Here is a 23,522-nt window from a genome sequence, read left to right as displayed (position 1 = left end):
TTCCTCTCAAGCGGTAATTAGTAAAATGCATCAAAGTATAGTATTATGAAGCCTCGTGAACGTCAGCTGGAGCTCGGTTGGGGGGAAGAGCGGTTGTAGCCTCCCGTATCAGCTGACGGTTTTTCCACCAAGATACAGCCAGCTGACATATATATTTATCCACAGTTACATATAAGCTATCATCAGGTAAATTTTTGTTTGAGAGGAAATAACGGAAAATAAATTTTTCTTTAAATTTAACTTTCATGTTCGAGACACCAGCTGACGTATAATACACCATGTTGTAACCAGCTGACTATTTTTTTTCGTTGAGATATTGGGTTAGCTACAATTTGACAAATTTTTAGCTGAGAGGAAATGAATGAATGAATGTATTTTTTTTCCTATGTGCGTGGGAGGCACCCCCCCAACCGAGCGCCAGCTGACGTTCACGAGGCTTTATAATACTATACTCTCATGCGTCTGACGAATTATCTCTTGAGAGGAAATAGTTAACCAAATTTGCACCTGGCTCCCTAACCAGAAGGTTCGTTACAGGATCTCAATTTAAATATATTCTGGTCGAGCACTTTCGTCGTGAATCATGAAATTGTCTATTAGTACCTAATAAATATTTAAATATCTAGTAATATTATGTGCTATAATAATTTATTAACATAATATTAAATTAATTTTAAAGGTCTCCTAAAACAACAAACAAACCAATTTTAAATAGCCCTAGTTTCAACAAGTTCATAAAATACCCACTCATAAAGACAGTAATTAACATTTTGGACATTTATGGTCCATAAAATTAATATATCATTAATTTAAAAGATGTCCTAAATACCAACAGGAAAGTAAATATACTATACATAGAACTAAAAACTGACTAACGTCTAAAATAAGACAGTAATCATATCATTCTATTTTACTGACATTTTAGAAGTACTTAGTACTTACCACAAGATGGTTCCTAATATCATCAAACAGGAACATTTGCGATAGAGTCTCGAGTCCATTCCTAACTCCGAAGAAGTTGTTACCAGTGATGGTTGCGTTTATTTTATCATTGGATACCGCTGAGGCACGAATGGTGTAACTCTCATCCATGTCGAGAGAAAATTCTGGAATTTACACCCATTTTTTTAAAGTAGGAGTTAAAACGCTCATAGGAGGCTCGTGAGTCGTGTCCCAGTGGGAACGTATATGGGCTGATGATGATGATAATAAAGTAAATTGTTTTTTGTAAGACCTCAGTCATAGGACTGAATCAGCGCTGTTTTGAACATGTTTCGAAGTATTTAACTGAATCTGGAATCAGCCTAATCTATCTGAATAAATTGCCTCATTTACTTATGTTTATAATTGTTTTTGGTAATATTTTTTTTCTCTGCTTTCGCGATTGTTTGAACGAACTTTTCTTAGTAAACAAAGGAATTGAAATATTGTTTTTGTATTAGATATGGTCCATTTAGCGAGATGCAAATTGGTGGAAAATGGATGAAATACCTTACCGTTCAAGAATACGTAGGTATATGAAAAATCAAACGGTAGAGTTCTATTGAATTATTATAGAGATGGTAGAGTTCTATAGTATTATTACTTTCTCACTATATTTTCAGAAGTTCACCATGCAAACAATTTTTATTATGAACTATGTTTTTTTTTACTTTTTAAGGAAACGCTTGAAAATTTTAAAGAAATCTTGTGCTTTAACTATACTAACGCAAATATATTTAACATTGATCTAATTACTGCAATAAGCCAACAAAACGAGACTTCAATATATGAAAGGTCATGAATACGATCTAATAAGCATTCAGCATTTGCTCCTATTTTCTACGGCCGCGGCGTGACATTGTAATTCGATACGCTGATGATATGCCTATCAGAGATCAGCCTAAATATATAAGCATCGTTTACCTCTTCTATTAAAATAATAATAAAACTGTTAAAGGTTAGAAAAAAAATCCCCTTTTATTTTTAGAAGGGTTCTCCGTGGGTGTAAAATGGATTATGCCCACTCAATGTTTATTACATATTATATCTTATCTAAGTTTCATAAACGTTTTCCATAATTAGTCTATTTTTAAAAGATAAGTACGACGTTACATAAACGAATAAATCGATCTGTAATAAATAAACAACAAGAAGTTCACTTTACATAAGGAATAGATATATCAGCTATTCCTTATGTAAAGTGAACTAGGAATAGGAATATCAGCGCAAGCTTCCAACTTCCAAGCTCCTATATATTAAATGGCGATCATGAAACCTTCTTTCACTATTAAAAGAAGAACTTCTAAGCTTGAAATATCCAATTCAATTCAGTAATTTAACGATGTAGTCATTTCCAACACATACAGTTCTACTCGTTATTTTATTTTATTTCAATAATTTCTACTCATTTATTCCAACAAAAACTTATTAACAATTCCACAGAACGTGCCAAATTGAATAAAACAGGATCTTAATACTCGATATAGACATAAATTCAACCTCATTTACATTACGAATATACTTAATATCACCAAAATCTTTATAAAGATGATTTATTTAATGTTAACTATACCAGCTACACCCGCAAATTTTATCCGATATCGCGTAAAAGTAATAGCCCGTAGCCATTCCACTTACAATTTTCCAACAGGTAAGAAAATATTATCATCTACCTTCATATTTATCTTCTATCGTCATATTCCTATTTTCTTTTAGTTTTCTTTTTACAATGTCCGATGATATCCTCGCCCCTCGGTCAACTTATGCCTTTGTTCTAATATTCGATTAATTCAGCTTCAAAATAATCAAATTCATGTAGCGCTTCAGGTGTGAAATTTTATCAAACACACTGACAAATTTCAGTATTAATAACATTCGTACAGATGAAGGCCATAACAAAAACTCAATATGCAAATCGAGGCTGGCTAATCAAATTTGAATGCAAGATTTATAGAACTAGTCTAGCTAACTGTATTTACGATCGTATTATATTTGCATAATATTTTTATTCATAAATCTTTTAGAATTTCCATGAATAGAACATTTTAGAACGCACGAATATCTGAGATATACAAAACTCAAAAGTAGCGGAGTACTTGAGAACAATGACAAGAAAGAATTTGGGGTTTCGAAACAAAGAAGATATCGAGGCCAGTACGATGTGCTCACACTTGAAGCAGACAAAATATAAGTGGAAACATGGATATACATAATGTATTTTTATTATTAGCCTTCTCTCAGAAATATAAATTATTCTGACATTATTTAATACAATGATATCGAGTTGATATCAGTCAACATAGAAAGATTCTTAGATAGATTAAAGAAAAACAATGTCAAGTTTTTTTATTGTACGGCATCAAAATTGCAAGCACGTCAAAATTATATTAGCACGATTATTGTGGTTTTAGCTGTGTTGCTTTTTAAAAATTGTTATGAAATAAAAATCTGATAATCGAATTGATTTGAAAGATATGAGATATTGGTACAAATACTATTCGTACTAAAAATTACCTTTATCTATGTTTTAAAATTGGTATCCAAGCGAGAAAAGCCGCGGCCTAAAGTACATAGATCAAGTTAGTATGCAGAAAACTACATAGTTCATAATTTAACCCACAACACTTTAATAGAGTTAAAACTCAAAAATTCATAATATCTGAGACACGTTCCGCAAATTGTCATGACAAACGGAAGGCCAAGGCTAAGTGAGAGCAATCAATAAACGTAGTTGCAAGTTGTATGAATAATCAGTTTGAACTTTCTAATATTCGTACTACTTTACCATAATGAAAGAATGAAATAAGTGTATCAATTAAGAAACAGTAAAATAAAAGTTTATTGTATTACAATATGTAGAGGAAAGTCACCAAATATGGAATACCATTTTGTTTTTGGGATATAAAAATAAAACTTCACTAAAATTAAATCAGTTAATTGTTTTTACTGATCAGTCATACATCTATAAGTAGTAATTAACAGCCTTTAACCAAATATATCAGTAGGTAATCAAATTAAAATCTTACACAAAAAACTTACAAACTTCTAACAAAAAACTAGACTTTCCTCTATTAAAAAATGACGAGATTTGTTTTTGGAACGAAGTTGACTTATCGTGCGGTACGCTGGCTACGGGGGCTAGGCGAGCCGAGCGACACGAAAATTCCTCACAACAAAGAGCAAAAGTGTATTTGCATTTCTTCACCTATTTCATTTCTCATTTAACTCCTAAATAAATAAATATTGTTGATTGTTTAATTTTACCTCCTATAATAATATATCAAAACGAAAGGAACTTCGTTCCAATCGCGTATCCCACATGTGACACCACAGACATTTTTTTTTTGTTTTTAAAATAGGAAATCAAATTATTTTTTTACAAGGTGCTCTCAAAATATATATTTTTGTATAATATTGAAATTACTGCCCGCATAGACTGTAGCGTAATGTTGAAAAGCCTTCTCGATAAATGGACTATTATTTTCAACACAAAAACAATTTTAGCGCGTTTTATTAAACATAAGTATCTAGTTGTAGGTATGCAAAATATATAACAGTGATAAAAGTTGAAACCGATATTTACCTGAGACCCTTTTAATTGATCAGGTAATTTACGTATCAAATATTCAGGTACTATAAATTTATCTTCTAATCGTTTTAATTTTGGGTCTAATAACTTTGACCTTATTAAAAAGGTTAAAGTCAATTTAATATTGGCATAATGAACTTTGATATCCCTTCTTTAGTAATATATTACGATTAGTAGCTGTGCTATAGTTAATTAAGATTTTAAATGTGTATCGAACGTCTGAAGGACGCAATAACTTAGGTTTTATTTAAAAAAATATGAAGGTGAAACAAAATGGATCACCTATGCCTTATATGTATGCGATTAGAAATGATTTATAACATTGCATCCGTAAAAAAATTATGATTATTATAAAAAATAATAAAAAAATACCTACCTAACCACCTAACGACACCGTATTTTTTATTGAGCTGTATTTAGTGGGCTACCAATAGGTACAATTATTACAGTTATGACATATTCGGTCATACATTTTTTTACGTTTTTATTATCTAAAAATAAACAATAAATTTTGTTTACCTACTTCAAACTTCTCGTCTACGACAGATAAATAATTTATAAATAAAAAATAGGCAATAAATAAGCAATAACAACTCACCCTTCATATCAGGATTTTCATTAACAAGATAAACAGTGACAGATTTCCCAGATGCCTTCGGAGTCATCCCTGATGGTATACCAATGGACACCAGGTTTTGGAACCTCTGTTGAGAATAATCAAAGATTTATTATAAGCTAAACACCTTAATAAAATTTATGAGTATGAAACTTTGTGGCTTCTGTAACTGACTCAAATACTAGCCGTAAAAATTTTATTGTAATACTAGCGGTCAGCCCCGGCTTCGCCCGTGGTACCTACATGATTAAACTATCCTATCTCTCAAGTTGGATCGAACTGCACATGGTGTGCGAATTTTATTATAATCGGTTAAGTGGTTTAGGAGTCCATTGAGGACAAACATTGTGACACGAGATTTATATATATTAAGATTTTATCTTGTTTTTAATTCAACTCCATATTTTATATAGGCAAGTATAAAAATTAGACTGTTTCCCTTCTTATTTAAGAATTATACACATCATATTTTCTTTCCGCTCCACAATTCAAAGAAAAAATATTAAAAGATATAAAAGCAATATTTAAACACAAAAAAGCTCTGAAGTCGTTTGCTCTATGAAGGATAAAATGTCGCATTTAAGTCTTAAAAGAAGCCATTCTTTAATAATTACTAAGAGATAATTACGGCTTTTGTTTGTCGAGGACTTCCTGAATAATTTTGAAACAAGAAAAATTTTTACTCATGACTTACTACTTCATAAATATACCGTTTTAACAGAATGTACTGCGTTTTTTGTACATTTATTTTCCCATTTAAAAATGCTATAATATTCTAGTACATTAGTACATAAATTTAATTGAAAGATAAGCAAATGAATTAATAGGTAGCATAACAAATGCATACACTCATTAATACGTAATAGTTATGCTTATACTTTCGTAATAAGTAAACTACAAATAGGTTTAATAAAGAATCTAGCAAGTTAATTAAATTGATAATTAGTATAGATTACAAGGAAATAAGAAAGCCCTCAAAATCGGTCCCGATTACGGCATAGGAACGGCTTCGTTATATTAAAACCTCGGTCTACTTTTGTCTCTTTGAATAAATAGGATAACTTTATCGTTCCTTTTTTATTCGTTGTGATTTTATTACGTTGTTCTTTATAAATTTATTTCGCCTGTACTAGGAGTTTTACAAAATAAAACGTTGCCTGGAAAAGATCTTATGTGATTAAGCCGTACACTGTACTAATTTAATTTAAGATGTCTTTATGGAGCTGCCAACGCGACGCCTGGTATACAGAAACAGGGGGCTACCATTATGTCTTAAAGCAGTATTAATTACAGTGTGGGAAAAGGACAGCGCTATATAGTTCGTCGTAGCGCCATCACTTTCCCACTCTAGAAATAATACTGCTATAAGACATCATAGTAGCCCTGTTTCTGTGTGCAAGCAAAATAAAGTAGAAAAAATAATAACGACATAACTATTTCAAAATATATTCTATTACGATAAACATAAGAGCCAATAAAAAACAATCTTACCCGTCCCGCGGCGTCCATTAAATCGTCAGACCTTCCATGTCTGTCTATCTCCACTTTAATATTATGTATGTTTATTTTGGACAAAAAGTTTCCCAACTCCACTTTTCCAGTTGGTTTTGGCCATAGAAGTCCTGAAATATGTTTTTTTTGGTAATTTTCCGTTTAGATTGCGTATTCTATGAATTCTATTGGCAAAAATAATAATTTGGCAGTGTACAATATACATATTGTTCTTTTCTAATTTTCCATAATTAATGTTTTTGAAGAAAAAGGAAAATTATAAGGTTAGTTCTAGTAGTTAGTTCTAGTAGGTAGAACAAGTCTATCTACTCTACCACAAAAAATACTACAACCAATACGACTATTTTGAAACTATTTTAAAATTCTACAAATTTATCATACAATTAATTTATCCACTACTAATACTAACCATTATCATTGCAGAACATTTTGCAGGCCTCCAAGCAGAGCGCTGGCTCCTTGCTCTGGGGATCGTTCTTGGTCTTCACACACTTGCCATCCTCGCACACCCACTTCCATGGTGACAGCTGATCGTCTGTGCTTGCACTATTGACAATACGAGATTAACAATAAGTAAAAAATAATTTAACAATAGTACGAGAATTAAGAAATCTTTAAGAAATAATCTTGTTGGAAAAATTTGTACTAATCGTATAGGAGCTACCAACGTTGACAAGTGAGAATTTTAGTATAGTTGGTTTTTTGATATATTGTTCCTCTAGCTATTTCGGTTAGAGTCCGCGCAGTCTGGCTGGCCGGAGTGGTTGCGTTCAGTAGTGCGCATCTTATCTGCACAGGAAATTATCCTTAATTTAAAGTCATTTTTTAACGCGTAATTTTTAAACTTTTGCCTTTAGATAGATCCATCAATCATAATTTTATTATTGCAAGACGTTTTTTTCGTTGTTAAATAGGTGCCAGACGCAATTTTTAATTTCGTTTTTATAAAAAATTCAAATTATTTTAGAATGTCTGTAAATTTCATATTATGTTCTTCAAACATAATATAATCTAAAATTAATTAGCCAGACGCTAATTCGATTGTTAAGTATTAAATATGTACAAATAAAAACGTAGTGAAAGTAGGTAAGTATAACAATTTGATGATTGTGTATATGGAGAGATAGTTTAAAGTGCAAGAGTCGGCCGCGAAAATTAAATAACAATAAACAATAACTTTTTTTTTTTCGAAAATATAGAAATTGAATTGTTCCTACTCTAGGATTCCCTGTGTTGTGGGAATAAGTACCTTCCATTGGTACATTTTATTCCTTAGGTTAAAAATAAACTATTAGGGTACATCAACAATCTTCTATACAAAACAATTTTTTTTATTACTCAACTAGCGACCCGCCCTGGCTTCGCACAGATGCGATGCTGATACTAAAATATATATATATAAATCTCGTGTCACAATGTTTGTCCTCAATGGACTCCTAAACCATTTAACCGATTATAATAAAATTCGCACACCATGTGCAGTTCGAGCCAACTTGAGAGATAGGATAGTTTAAACATGTAGGTACCACGGGTGAAGCCGGGGCGGACCGCTAGTATACTAGCTATATAAATTCATGCTAACTAGGGGAGACCGAGGGGAGTTGAAACAATTTTCACGTTTTGTTTAATATAACTTATACTATTATCAGAAATCTTATGGTACTGGTATCAATCGATAGGTTATTCTATACACTTGCGAATGGTTAGCATAAATAAACGGTAAGCGTTGAAAATGGTGGTGAAAAATTGACTTAATCGTAACAAGTCAACTTGTTTCAATTCCCCTCATACCGAGGTAAGATGAAACAGAGGTCGAGGAGAGTTGAAACATAATGATTCTGGGGAGTAATAGGAGCTGCAAAATAAAAATGATGATTGAATTCAAAGGTTTTAATTAAAACTTATAATTTCAAGTAATCAACGACCTTTATAAGTAATATTTTAATAACATATCAGTCAAGAAGGTCTAATACAAATAATAAACACCTAAACTACTAAAAATTAACATGCGTAACATCAATTATAATCAGTCGAATCAACAAAATGTTTTACATTTTTATAAAACTAAATCTTTTATATAAAATAGTTAATAATCTGTCGTTTTTAAAGTATAACAATCAGTACCTACTATAAACTATATAAGGAACAATAATTTAAAAAATGTCAAAGACAAAGTAGACGATTCGGCTTAGACGATAACATAAATAATTCTGACAGTGAGAGGGAAGATGATGATGATGATGATTATGAAGATGGCTTTTTAAATTTAACAATGTAATTGTTTAACCTTCATTGATATAGTTTTTATTCCATTCTTTTTAATGTATGGTAACTTTAATTTATTTTTCACTTTTATGTTTTTTTTTTTCATTTTAACTTTTAATGATTTATAAGAACAAGTGTAAATAATATTGTATTCTTGCAATTATTTCCTGTCGCATAATTAAAATACACTAGCTGATGAGCTGCATGCTTCATTACTTTTTTTTATTTATACTCATTTTTTAATACTTAACAATCGAATTAGCGTCTGGCTAATTAATTTTAGATTATATTATGTTTGAAGAACATAATATGAAATTTACAGACATTCTAAAATAATTTGAATTTTTTATAAAAACGAAATTAAAAATTGCGTCTGGCACCTATTTAACAACGAAAAAAACGTCTTGCAATAAAAAAATTATGATTGATGGATCTATCTAAAGGCAAAAGTTTAAAAATTACGCGTTAAAAAATGACTTTAAATTAAGGATAATTTCCTGTGCAGATAAGATGCGCACTACTGAACGCAACCACTCCGGCCAGCCAGACTGCGCGGACTCTAACCGAAATAGCTAGAGGAACAATATATCAAAAAACCAGCTATACTAAAATGACTTCTTTTTCAACGTTAATAGCTCCCGTACCATAAAACTTAAATTTTGTTGCAGCTCTATAAAATTAAGTAATATATTATTATAAAACAAGATCTTTCTCGTCTGAAGTACAATGTGATATTTAACATACCTAATAATAATTTATTCATTCAATTAAGTACATATATTATGTATAAATTATTTTGCTTCAATATAATATTCCCGTTTTAACTAAATAATAGTAGTTACCTATCTAGAGTTCCTACACAGGAAATTTTTTTAGCGTTTATTTATTAATTCGTTTATTTAATGATTTATTAATAGAACTTCGTTTTTTAGTTGCGACTTGCGATGCTAGAGGACGTACCTAATATCTATCTACTTTCAAAAAAAATATAAACTTATAACTACCCTCGTTTTAACAGTAGAATAAAAAACAATGGTCTTTCTGATTTTCTATCTCCTAACTGAAAGAAAAAACCTTGACAATCATTTGATGAGTTGAACACGCGACTAAGAATGTTAATTAATTGAAGTGTTGTTTCTTTTCTCGAATACAATCTTGTTTCTACAAAATAATTCATATAGCTCTCGATGCCATTCTATTTCGACTAGATATAGTTGTATCAATATCAGACAGTTTATCTGACCATAAATCAATTATGATCAATTTGTGGTAGCTATGGTGCCCCTTCGTTAAAACTAGGGGGCCTAGTACTGCTAGTACCTTCTCACGTACCTACTGTATATTTCGGCTTCCCAAACATTCAAGGCTCATACAAACGTCGATCTTAATCTTCTTATATATAAAAATGAATCGCAAAATGTGTTGGTAAGCGCATAACTCGAGAACGGCTGAACCGATTTCGATAATTCTTTTTTTATTATATTCCTTGAAGTACGAGGATGGTTCTTATGTAGAGAAAACGTAAATATGTACCACGGGCGAAGCCGGGGCGGACCGCTAGTTTTAAATAAACATTTTGTCAAACCATTATTGTTATTCAAGATGTGAAAAAACCTAATAAGTTAATATTTAATGCCTCATTGGAGACTCGAGATCTCTCCATTCATGTCCATTTCTACCGAATATATTAATATTATTAGCGATACGTTTATTCAAACAAGATTTAGAAGCAGCTTATGATCCATAAATCATATTTTTTTTTCTAAACGTAATAAAAATTTATAACGGAATCCTTATTTCTGTGTATTTTTAAGAAATCAACTAAAAGTGGTAATACTCTAGTTATCTAGTATGTCTTTTATGCATGTTTATATAACAAAAACATTTTATAAGGACATCGCACGCTAGCTTGTCTCTCGTCCTTAGAGAACAAAACAAGGATAAAGGACATAGTAAATTATTTACCTCCCACAAGCGGCAAGCCAAAGCATCATTGTGTCGATTCTAATGTGTTTTTATCGTATAGGAGCTACCAACGTTGACAAGTGAGCATTTTAGTATAGCTGGTTTTTTGATATATTGTTCCTCTAGCTATTTCGGTTAGAGTCCGCGCAGTCTGGCTGGCCGGAGTGGTTGCGTTCAGTAGTGCGCATCTTATCTGCACAGGAAATTATCCTTAATTTAAAGTCATTTTTTAACGCGTAATTTTTAAACTTTTGCCTTTAGATAGATCCATCAATCATAATTTTTTTATTGCAAGACGTTTTTTTCGTTGTTAAATAGGTGCCAGACGCAATTTTTAATTTCGTTTTTATAATAAATTCAAATTATTTTAGAATGTCTGTAAATTTCATATTATGTTCTTCAAACATAATATAATCTAAAATTAATTAGCCAGACGCTAATTCGATTGTTAAGTATTAAATAATGTGTATAAATAAAAAAAAGTAATGAAGCATGCAGCTCATCAGCTAGTGTATTTTAACTATGCGACAGGAAATAATTGCAAGAATACAATATTATTTACACTTGTTCTTATAAATAAAAGCTAAAATGAAAAAAAAAACATAAAAGTGAAAAATAAATTAAAGTTACCATACATTGAAAAGAATGGAATAAAAACTATATCAATGAAGGTTAAACAATTACATTGTTAAATTTAAAAAGCCATCTTCATAATCATCATCATCATCATCTTTCCTCACACTGTCAGAATTATTTATGTTATCGTCTAAGGAATTGTTATTGTTTTCCAATATTCCATCATCTGTAAACAACTAGAAAGTTTGTTTCAATATTGATGTACACACGTACACACACACAACACACACACACCACACCACACACGACACACACACGTGAACACACACACACGCATGTTTAAGTTTGTATTGAATTTAACTAAAGTAGTTAGCATGAATTTATATAGGTAGGTATACTAGCGATCCGCCCCGGCTTCGCCCGTGGTACCTACATGTATAAACTATAAACTATCCTATCTCTCAAGTTGAATCGAACTGCACATGGTGTGCGAATTTTATTATAATCGGTTAAGTGGTTTAGGAGTCCATTGAGGACAAACATTATGACACGAGATTTATGTATATATACCTATTAAGAATTAAGATTAATGAATTAATATTGTTATCATAATCACTACATAGTATAAAAAAAGTCGCTTTCTCTGTCCCTATGTCTCTTTAAATCTTTGAAATTACGCAACGGATTTTGATGTGTTTTTTTTAAATAGATAGAGTGATTCAATTGGGAGGTTTATATGTATAATAACATCCATTAAATAGTGGAGAAGTACCTACTGTTATTTTTGAGGTTTCTAATGTGATTACGTAAATAATTACAATTTTTCCACTTACAGTGCAAACGGAGGCACCCTACGAGTTTTATCAAAATAATGTACTAACTACATTGAAAAGGTCTACAGAAAAGTCCGTGATGGTATATGTCTATCTCTTATGGATAACCCACAATAACTTTTTTTATCATTTACTTTTTACGACAAATAATGGCTAATTTTCGAAGCGATTTTAACCAATACAGCATTAATCCTTAACCAATTAAAGACCTTGAATACATTGTTCATTTAATATAGATCCATATGGCCTTTTACACATGGATTTAAGTGAATATTTTCGAAGATATTACAGATTTAAAAATTGCGGGACGTAGCGTTTGCGGCGGTACCAGCCGGCCGCCCGGCTATATCTACACTAATATTATAAAGAGGAAAGCTTTGTTTGTTTGTTTGTTTGATTGTAATGAATAGGCTCATAAACTACTGGGCCGATTTTAAAAATTCTTTCACCATTCGAAAGCTACATTATCCACGAGTAACATAGGCTAGGTTTTATCCCGGAAATCCCACGGGAACGGGAACTATGCGGGTTTTTCTTTGAAAACGCGGGCGAAGCCGCAGGCGGAAAGCTAGTATTTTATACCCGTGCGAAGCCGGAGCGGGCCGCTATGTTTTTATATTCAACGTTCACAGTTTTTCTGTAGTGTATTTAGCGATTATTGCACCCGTGCGAAGCCAGGGCCGGGCGGGTCGCTAGTTAATATTAGATATATATTAGAAAATTTAACTTGTATTGGCAACACTGTATTTTGTTTGTGGTTCTTTTTCTTCTTGTACGCGGTGTGTAATGTGTGGTATTAGGCAATGTGCTATTGGAAACAATATACATAAGTTTATGTAATCGCTGTTTTCATTTAAACCCATAACTTAATAGATAAGTAATAAAAAAATTGTTTTGTATAAAAGATTGTTGATGTACCCTAATAGTTTATTTTTTAGCCTAAGGAATAAAATGTACCAATGGAAGGTACTTGTTCCCACAACACAGGGAATCCTAGAGTAGGAACAATTCAATTTCTATGCATCTTAGGTATATTTTCGAAAAAAAGAAGTTATTTTTTATTGTTATTTAATTTTCGCGGCCGACCCTTTCTATCTCTCTTGCACTTTAAACTATATCTCTCCATATACACAATCATCAAATTGTTATACTTACCTACTTTCACTACGTTTTTATTTGTACATATTTAATACTTAACAATCGAATTAGCGTCTGGCTAATTAATTTTAGATTATATTATGTTTGAAGAACATAATATGAAATTTACAGACATTCTAAAATAATTTGAATTTTTTATAAAAACGAAATTAAAAATTGCGTCTGGCACCTATTTAACAACGAAAAAAACGTCTTGCAATAAAAAAATTATGATTGATGGATCTATCTAAAGGCAAAAGTTTAAAAATTACGCGTTAAAAAATGACTTTAAATTAAGGATAATTTCCTGTGCAGATAAGATGCGCACTACTGAACGCAACCACTCCGGCCAGCCAGACTGCGCGGACTCTAACCGAAATAGCTAGAGGAACAATATATCAAAAAACCAGCTATACTAAAATGACTTCTTTTTCAACGTTAATAGCTCCCGTACCATTATATCCAAATGATTGAGTCATTAACCCACATGCTATAGACTGAATTAATATTATTAAATCGATATTAATTTGTGATTATCTGTTAGTATATTTGTTTACTTAATATTGCTCTTAGAAGTCGAAATATAAGATTCATTTGTTGATATTATGACAGTCAGCATTTAATTAGATTTTTCGATGAATTTTACTTAGCGGAATTTCGGAATAGAAATATTGGAGAGCCGGTAATAGTTGTTTATACGGGATATTATAATTCAACTTTATATAAGTATTCATTAAAAAAAACACTAGTCTAACAATCCCTCCCACAAATCCACACCTTTTTACAAATAAAAATTCATATTAAAATTAGTCCCTGGCGGATGATATCGTGAAATTGTCATGATTGTTCGCCCGCAGTCCATTTTAATTTATGGACATCGAGATAGTATGTAGTAGTACATATATCTCGATGTTTATAGATACGACTGTTAAATGTATGGCGTGAGAGATTTCTCACTTTATTGCAATAAATTGTAGTTTATTCTAATAAGTACTAGATTTCCGTCGGCGCCTTCGCCCGCGTTTGCAAAGGAAAACCCGCATAGTTCCCGTTCCCGTGGGATTTCCGGGATAAAAACTATCCTATGTGTTAATCCAAGTTACCCTCTATATGTGTGCTAAATTTCATTGTAATCGGTTCAGTAGTTTTTACGTGAAAGAGTAACAAACATCCATACATCCATACATCCATACATCCTTACATCCTTACAAACTTTCGCCTTTATAATATAATATTAGAATAGAATATTAGATATTAGATAATATACATAATCGGTACATTGCATAATTTATTATAAGCACAGAAATACTTAACTAGTACATGCATATTGCTTTCTATTCTGAGTATTAATTTTTTTAGTAACTAAAAGTTAGTCAAATTGCAATGAGCTAAACATAAATGAATGAATGAATGAATGAAATACTCAATAATAAATAAATAAATAAATGGTTCCTTATACTACAAATTCGCCTATTTCTATCGTTCGTTAATGTATTTTATTTATTTTTTTTTACTTCAAGCAATCAACCTACATTAGTCCTAGTTTAAAACCTAGCAATTAGGTTGTAGAGAGTACCTAGTACATTTTATGCAACATATCCAATATCCATGACATACAATCCAGCACTTAACCCCATAATTCGTTCAAAGCAAAATACACATTATCCAATAAACCTAATTGGAATAATCACAGTTTGTGTTGCAATCCAATTAAACGGTGGAAGCCGCAGAAGTATTGTCACATTGTCACCGATTTGCACTTCCCCGTTACAGGGATCCGCCATTGATTGTCTATGCCAAAAAATTCCCGCCAAAAATAAAGAATAGAGTGACGATTTTGGCGACAATATTCCGTTGCATTTTTCGTCGCACGATGACGTCACATCTCAACTTACAAGTCTCTTGAAATGTGTTTCAACAACGAAACACAAAGTTAATTAAAACCCTTAATACAAAAGATTCACTATCGTATGAGCGTGCTCAGGCCGAAACCTTTTTATCTAACAAAGTCTCTATGGTTAAGCCAAAACATGTTTATCTGATTCTTTAGCTAATTAAATTTTTGCGTACGCTCTATTTTAGTTACCCTTGTTCTTTATTTTAAATTATACAAGAAAATATATAATTAACCTAGTCAAGCTTTTGTACAGCTATAGGTACTATATTTAAAATCTACACAAAATTTACAATCGCATTCCTATACGTAATTTTACGTAATTTTACGTAATTTTAGTTTAATTTACAAAGAAACTGAAATTTTTAATTCCGCTTGTTTTCATGATTTCTATTTTTTAATAACTGTTAATAAATTATTTTACGTGTAATGAGCAAGTGTTATGAACATAAACTTTAAATACACTAAAGATAAGCTTTTGAGTACCTATTTATTTTATTGCAAATTATTTGAAATAAAAAGTAACCAATTTCGCTCAAAAAATAAACTAAAAAAAAAGCTCTAGTTCAAGGAATTTTACATTTAGTATCGATGCAAACAAACTAACAAAAACATTTCCTCTTCATAATATTTTGGTTGGATAAGATATAGATTTAGTACTAACGAGATAAGATACCTATAGATTTCATTAAAAACAGTATTACGATTGTATTTTCGATACTAAGTATAGGGTTTAAAACCGCACAGTGCAATGTTGGTTATAATCAGCATTATTTTTTTATTAATAACTAGCTTACCGCCCGCGGCTTCGTAAAAATATAGTTTTCCGCATAATGCAGTAGGTAATAGGTACATGTATACTTAAATTATTGGTTTCAACTTTCGACGTCTTACGTACACGGTACTTACACATAGTTTTACACATAATACAGTGATAACAATCGAAATAATTTTTGTAAAATATAATATCTAATCGAATTTTAAATATTGTTAAGTTATGAGGGTACTTACCATTGTAAAATAATTAATAAATATATCACGTTGTAGAAGAATTGATGTAGCCACATCTTTATCTGAAACAAAATAAATAAGATTTGATGAATTAAATCAGTACATTTTCTTTTCAGTTTTTACTTGTACCATACTCTACGTCTTCGCTTACTATAGGTATACAAAAATAATAATTTATAAAACATACATATCAACTTTATTTATAACTAGGTACTTAAGTAAGTAATAGGCATAACTATATTCTATTGTAGTATTCTAAAAATACTTAATAAATTTTTCAAAATAAAATATGAAAAAAATAATTAGGTAAATACCTAACTAATGACAATAACAAACTCAGATGAAGAATTTTTTAAGTGAATCTGAGTTTATAACAAATTATACTAAATATTATAATTTTAAGCAATAACGATTACTTACTTACGTATATCAAAATATTATATCAATTTAAGTTATAAAATTTGCATGATTTATAGGTAAACTTTAAGTGTTAATCATGACCTCATTTATAAAAACCTCGATTAAAAAAATAGTAACATTTTCAAATAAAAGTCCGAAAACTATCTATAAAAGTTAAATTATAAAAAGTTAAACTATAAAATAAAAGTTATACCTTCGGCTTGATTATTAATACAATGTATTTTTATCGCGACGTATTGCGAAACAAACTTTCGTACTTACAAAATAATAGATTCTGTGCGCGTCCACTCAACCTCGCGATTATTGATATAGTGACAATACAAGACGGAAAAACCGGCCAAGTGCGAGTCGGGCTCGCGCACAAAGGGTTCCGTAGCAGCAAATATAATAAATTACAGTTAAATCAACCTATCTCAAAAACTATAAGAGATACTTTGATCAAACCAAAAATCGTTGAAAGAGTTAATTAGCATGCATCACCTCTATTTTTTTTAGAATTTTATACCCCGTAGTTATAAAAATAGAGGGGGGGGGACATACTTTTTACGACTTTGAGAGCTGATATCTCAAAAACCGTTCACTTTAAGAAAAATGTTTTTTAGAAAACTTTATATCATTTTAAAAGACCTTTCCATTGATACCCCACACGGGTATGTACATCGAAAAAAAAAATTTCATCCCTCAGTTACATGTATGGGGGGCCCCACCCCCAATTCTTTTTTTTACTATTTAGTGTCATATTTTTGTAGCGGTTCATACAACACATATTCCCATCAAATTTCATCACTGTAGTACTTATAGTTTCCGAGTAAATCGGCTGTGACAGACGGACAGACGGACAGACGGACAGACGGACATGACGAAACTATAAGGGTTCCGTTTTTGCCATTTTGGCTACGGAACCCTAAAAATGCGGATAACAGGCAAAACTCAAAACTCGCCACTGGGACAAATAATTCCTTCCCGCGCTGCTTTATATTCTAATTTTGAAAACAAGTTTACTTTTTATTTTATTTTTTTAAATTGATTACGTGCCTATAAATAACCATAATTTAGATACACAAAAACGTTGATAAAATGAAGGTTTAATGCTCTAAGACAAAAAACGGTAAACAAACTCCATGCTGGTTTTATTTGCACTTAATTTAAGTCCTATTTTTTTAATTATATAAAACTGAGACATTGCAACCCAATAGTGATAAAAAATATTTTCAAAATGTTATTAATGGATCGTTAAATTAATATTTTCACAATATAATATGATTGAGACTTTTGATTATTAAGTACCAAAAAATTGTGATGTTTTACTACAAAGTATGTAACTAACTATATACGTATAAGTAACTATATACGTATAAGTCTTAATGTATTAATAATAATATAATATTTGTATATTTTTCTATGTGTTTTAGTTCAGCCAAAATTTTTCCGAACGTAACCTTATTTAATGACATCAATTAATACCTTGAAAAAAAAAAGCGCGGGAAACTTTGAACGAGGCGGGAGCGTGTTTTAAATTTTAATTTTAAATTAAACTTAATTTTATGATCAGAGGAGTAATTTGTTGTAAATATTATAGTATTTAGTGTAAATAGTTATAGTTTTATATTATATTGGTAAGTTTTATTGTTAATATTATTTTTATAGGTACATATGTAAATTGTATATTTGAATTGAGTCTCCTTCATAGAAATCTATGAAGGATCCTCCTGATCGTTTGAATGAGGGATCAGGTCTGGGACCTGGTCCCTCCGTCGCTAGCTATGTAACACTATATAGCAATGATGATAATTTTGATAAGGATATACTTGATTGGGAACAAGAAGGTAATAGAAAAAGGAAGCGTGGTAAAAATATGAATACTATTAATAGCCTAGAAAATTTAGATAGTGGTCGCCAGAGTGTTAACTCTAATAGCAACTCTGTATCAGCTAAGGAAAATATTTCAGTTGATTTACAGTCTAACTCTTTAATCAGAAATATATATACTGAACATGACTCTTATCCATTTGTTGTTCATGTCCAAAGATGTGAATCATCACCCGGTGATGGCTCTACTTTGCATCCAATTACATTTGGCAATTTTTTGAAAAAAAATAGTTTTAAAAATATTGTAGCAGGTAGTGTCAAAAGAATAGGCAGGAATAGATGCGTTGTTGCTTTTTCAACTGCTCATGATGCTAACACATTTATTAATAATAAAGCCTTAGAAACATTCAATCTAAGAGCAAAAATACCATCCTTTCATGTTTCTCGGATAGGCTTAGTAAGAGGCATTCCATCAGAATGGTCTCCGGAAGAAATTAAAGAAAATATAGTTGTTCCTAATGGATGTGGCTCTATAATAAAAGTACGCAGAATTAATTATAAAGTTATTATTGATGGTACAGTTACATGGAAGCCTTCACAATCTGTAATATTAACTTTTGATGGGCAAACACTCCCGTCAAGAATATTTATTTGTTATAATTCTTTACCGGTAGAGCTATATATATTTCCAACCATTCAGTGTTATAATTGCTGTAGGTATGGTCACACAAAATCAATTTGTAGATCCAAGCCCCGTTGCTATAAATGCGGGCAAGATCATAGTGGTGAAACTTGCAATGTTGAAGAGGATGGTGCATCATGTATAATGTGTTCTGGTTTACATTTTGCAAATAATAAAAACTGTCCTGAATATAATCGCCAAAAACTAATTAAACTTACTATGGCTCAGAAGAACTTGTCATATGGAGAGGCACTTAAATTACACCCACAGGTAAAAAAACCTTATGCTGAAGTGCTTAACACTTCAACATTACAAGTCTCATCAAAGCATAGTTTACAAAATACAAATATAAATACATCTCATAAAAAGACTGTTTTTAAAAAACAACGTTCGCCACCTAAAAGTAGCCAAGGATATGATAGAGCTGCTCATGAAGCTTTAATTAAAGAATGTCAAATGCCTACACCTGACAATGGTTGTGCCTTCAAGATTTCTCCATCTAATGATACTCAAAATGGTGCTATAATGGAAATTATACTCGCTTTAATCAATTTATTACAACAAGGTAAGACATTAGGACCGTCCAACGTTGCTTTACTTAATAAAATTATTAATAACACAATAAAAAACAATGGCTTCGAACATAGTACATTGGAATTGCAGGAGCATTCTTCCTAAAAAATCTGAATTAATTCATATCATTAATAAATATAATCCAATATTAATATCACTAAACGAGACCTGGTTAAAATCATATTTAAATTTTCGTATTCCCGGTTACATTTGTTTGAGGGATGATAGAACTGACGGATACGGCGGTGTTGCAATTTTAGTTAAAAATACTCTTACTTTCAAAAAATTACAACTTTTCCAACATACCGATAAAAGGTTCAATATTGTCGGAATAAGACTTAATAATACGATTTCCATTGTTTCCATTTATATTCCTCAGTTTTCAAATTTAATTAAGCATGATATACAACATATTTTTTCCACACTTGAAGAACCCTATATTATCTTAGGTGATTTTAATTGCCATCACCAATCTTGGGGATGTAGTATATCGAATTCAAATGGAGTACAATTACTAGATCTTATCGACAATAACAATTTATGTGTAATAAATTCAGGGGAGCCGACACGACGCACTCATGTGAATGAGAACTTGAGTGCAGTAGATTTAACAATTTGTACATCGGATGTAGCTTCATGTTCATCCTGGAATCCCTTACCGTATACGTTTGGTAGTGACCATTTCCCTATTTTAATTACTCTGCCGTTCAAAAATAATCAAACTTATAAACAAAGTTCACGTTTCAAATATAGACTGCAAAATGTAGATTGGGACAAATATAAAAATACAATTGAAAATGAAGTAAGGGAACTTCCTAATGTAAATATCACTAATGGAATAAAATGCTCGGAAGCGTTTGCAAAAACGATTTTGCAAGTTGCTGAGGAGTAATTCCCTGTTAAATCGACCTCGAACACGCTCATGTCTTCTCCACCTTGGTGGGATAAGGATTGTACAGAAGCGATAAAGAAACGAAAACTGGAAGAAAAGAGATATGCGGAAAATATGTCCACGGAGAATTACAATAATCTGATTGCTACAATAAAGACAACACGATCACTACTCAAGAGAAAAAAACAAGAAGGGTGGAAATCTTTTTGCACATCCATTTCACCGAATACTTGTCCCTCTGAAGTGTGGAAAAATTTAAAACGCTTCAGGTCAGCATTTGCTGAGCAACCATATAGATTTCCAGAGTCATTGGCTCGTGATTTTATGAAAAATATAGCTCCCGATACAGTTCCAGAGAATAATATATTACCCGTGACTTCTGTTTCATTTGATCACAACTACTTTCGCATTGATTCCTTTTTTTCTCTATATGAGTTGAAGGGAGTACTGTCAAATGTAAAGGATTCCACCCCCGGCCTAGATGGTATACCTTATTCTTTCCTAAAAAACCTCGGAGATACTGCATTACAATACTATCTTGACATAATAAATAATATAATGCTGTCTGGAAATATTCCGTCCGTGTGGAAGACACAAGAAATTATACCTATACTCAAACCACATAAACCAGCTGACGAGCACTTATCCTATAGACCGGTAGCTTTGTCATGCGTTTTATTAAAGGTAGCAGAACATTTAGTGAAAAATCGTTTAGAGTGGCATATCGAGCATCACAATTACCTATCAAACAGTCAGTTTGGTTTTAGAAAAGCAAAAAGTACAATAGACAGCATAGGCATTCTCACAACAGACATACGTTTAGCCTTCTCGAACAACAAGTACTTAGTAGCTACTTTTCTTGATATTTCATCTGCTTATGATAATGTTATTATATCTATCCTCAATCAAAAACTTTTTAAATTAAATGTTCCTTGTATATTAATCAATTTCATAATAAGCTCATTAGTGGACAGAACTATATGTTTAAATTTAAATGAATCAAAAAACATTTCACGTAAGGTTCACAAAGGACTTCCGCAAGGTTCTGTACTTAGTCCTCTGCTGTATAACATTTATACTTATGATTTGGAAAAGTCACTGAATGATACTGTAAAAATTCTGCAATATGCCGATGATATTGTTATGTATAGTGTAAATAATAGCTTAGAAGAAGCATGCAATTCTTTAAATAGCAATCTAAACATACTTAGTATGTGGCTCAAGGATAATGGTCTTGACTTGTCAGTAGAGAAAAGCTCTGTTGTAGTTTTTTCTCGAAAGAGGTCTTTGCCTCAAGTAGATGTAAGCTATAACGGTAGTATTTTTCCCATTAAAAATGAAGCAAAATTTTTAGGAGTAACATTAGATAGTAAATTAACAGGAATGCCTCACATTGATTTTGTATCAGCTAAATGTGAGCGTAATTTAAATATAATAAGGTGCTTATCTGGCGTGTGGTGGGGGGCACACCCTTTTTGTCTCAAATTAATTTACAATGCTCTAATTAGAAGTAGTCTAGATTACGGAATGTTTTTGTTGGAAGGTGGTAACGTTAGTGCCTTCAGAAAACTTGATAAGATTCAAGCAAAAGCACTTCGAATAGTTGTTGGAGCTATGAAATCTAGTCCCAATAACGCACTTCAAGTTGAGTGTTGTGACGCTCCGCTTCATCTAAGACGACAATTTTTATCCGACAGATTTCTTTTCCGAGCGCTGCAATTTTCCAACCATCCCTTATTTCATAAATTGAAGGACTTGAATGAATATATATTAACATCTACGTATTGGCGCTCTAAAAAAGTTCCATGTCTGATCGAAAGTTTCCGTAGAGTCACATCCATTACAACACGTATATATCGATCTCCACGCTTATCATTGTTTAGTCACAGTTATGATAATTTGTTAACATATCCAGACATTAAGTACGATATAGGAATCATCAAGAATGATCCTCTAGCCAATCTTAATTTTAATACAGAAGTAAATAAGGAATGGAAAGATTGGAACCTCATTTTCACTGATGCATCTAAGACGTCTTTGTCTGGGTGCACTGGAATAGGCATATACCATACACAATACAAAATTATTCAAAAAATAAAATTACCACCTCAAGCATCAGTATTTACTGGTGAATGTTTGGGCATTTTGAAAGCAATTGATTATATATTATTAGCGAAGTTATCACGAACTGTTATTTTTACTGATTCTAAAAGTTCTTTACAAAGCCTTGAAAAATATCCATTTAATAACAAGCCATTTTACCCTTTCATTTTTGAAATTAGAAACAAATTAACACTTTGTAAAAATAAAAATTTAACAATAGTTTTTGCATGGATACCCAGTCACACCGGTATAAAAGGTAATGAAAAGGCAGACGCCTTAGCAAAAGATGCCATAGATAGTGGTGATATGTTTCCATATATCAATTATTGTCACGATCTTAGTAACCTTCCTAAAGTTTACCTCCATGATACCTGGACTAAACTTTGGGAAAGTAGCGGAATGCAAAAGGGAAAACGTTTCTATTCTCTTCAACCACGGATTCCAATGAAGCCTTGGTTTAATAAAACCAAGGGAAGTAAATTAACTACAAGTATAATCATTCGTATGCGACTTGGACATGGTTGTACCCCTCAACATCTTACTAAAATTGGCGTATTAGATAATGAAATGTGTGAGTGTACCCTAGATGTGGGCAACCTGAATCACATATTTTTTGCTTGCCCACTGTATGACCATTCCTCTTTGTATTTATCTCTTGAATCAC

The 23,522-nt window shown here is 31.5% G+C and overlaps 2 protein-coding genes across 4 annotated transcripts in view; one reads left to right on the top strand and one right to left on the bottom strand.

Moving 5' to 3' along the window:
• The window catches only part of Hexo1 (beta-hexosaminidase 1), a 33,064-nt gene that overhangs the window by 8,890 nt on the left and 652 nt on the right, over positions 1 to 23,522 (bottom strand). The window contains exons 1-6 of one of the 3 annotated variants that reach the window (XM_090120326.1): positions 17,061 to 17,132; positions 16,380 to 16,441; positions 7,108 to 7,244; positions 6,678 to 6,808; positions 5,169 to 5,274; positions 943 to 1,106 (exon numbers count right to left, since the gene is read on the bottom strand). In XM_090120326.1, coding sequence (XP_089976452.1) covers positions 943 to 1,106; positions 5,169 to 5,274; positions 6,678 to 6,808; positions 7,108 to 7,244; positions 16,380 to 16,435 — 594 coding nt within the window. In that variant the 5' untranslated portion in view covers positions 16,436 to 16,441; positions 17,061 to 17,132. Of the gene's footprint in view, positions 1 to 942; positions 1,107 to 5,168; positions 5,275 to 6,677; positions 6,809 to 7,107; positions 7,245 to 16,379; positions 16,442 to 16,992; positions 17,133 to 23,522 lie in introns of those variants that run through there. The other 2 variants (XM_090120327.1, XM_090120325.1) reach the window with 2 other exon arrangements.
• Positions 18,320 to 19,968, top strand: LOC149908750 (uncharacterized). The gene has a single exon (XM_090101557.1). It carries the CDS (start codon positions 18,496 to 18,498, stop codon positions 19,966 to 19,968), a length of 1,473 nt encoding a protein of 490 aa, XP_089957683.1. The 5' UTR covers positions 18,320 to 18,495.

This window comes from Colias eurytheme, chromosome 4 (genome assembly GCF_061535395.1).
Source record: "Colias eurytheme isolate Ceu_HAF_F1 chromosome 4, ilColEury1 Martin Lab GWU primary, whole genome shotgun sequence".
Taxonomy (NCBI): Eukaryota; Metazoa; Arthropoda; class Insecta; order Lepidoptera; family Pieridae; genus Colias; species Colias eurytheme.
This window is presented reverse-complemented; position numbering and strand designations above follow the sequence as displayed.

Coding starts and splice junctions, on each gene's coding strand:
- LOC149908750 (XM_090101557.1), top strand. CDS start 18,496: ATGAAGGATCCTCCTGATCGTTTGAATGAGGGATCAGGTCTGGGACCT.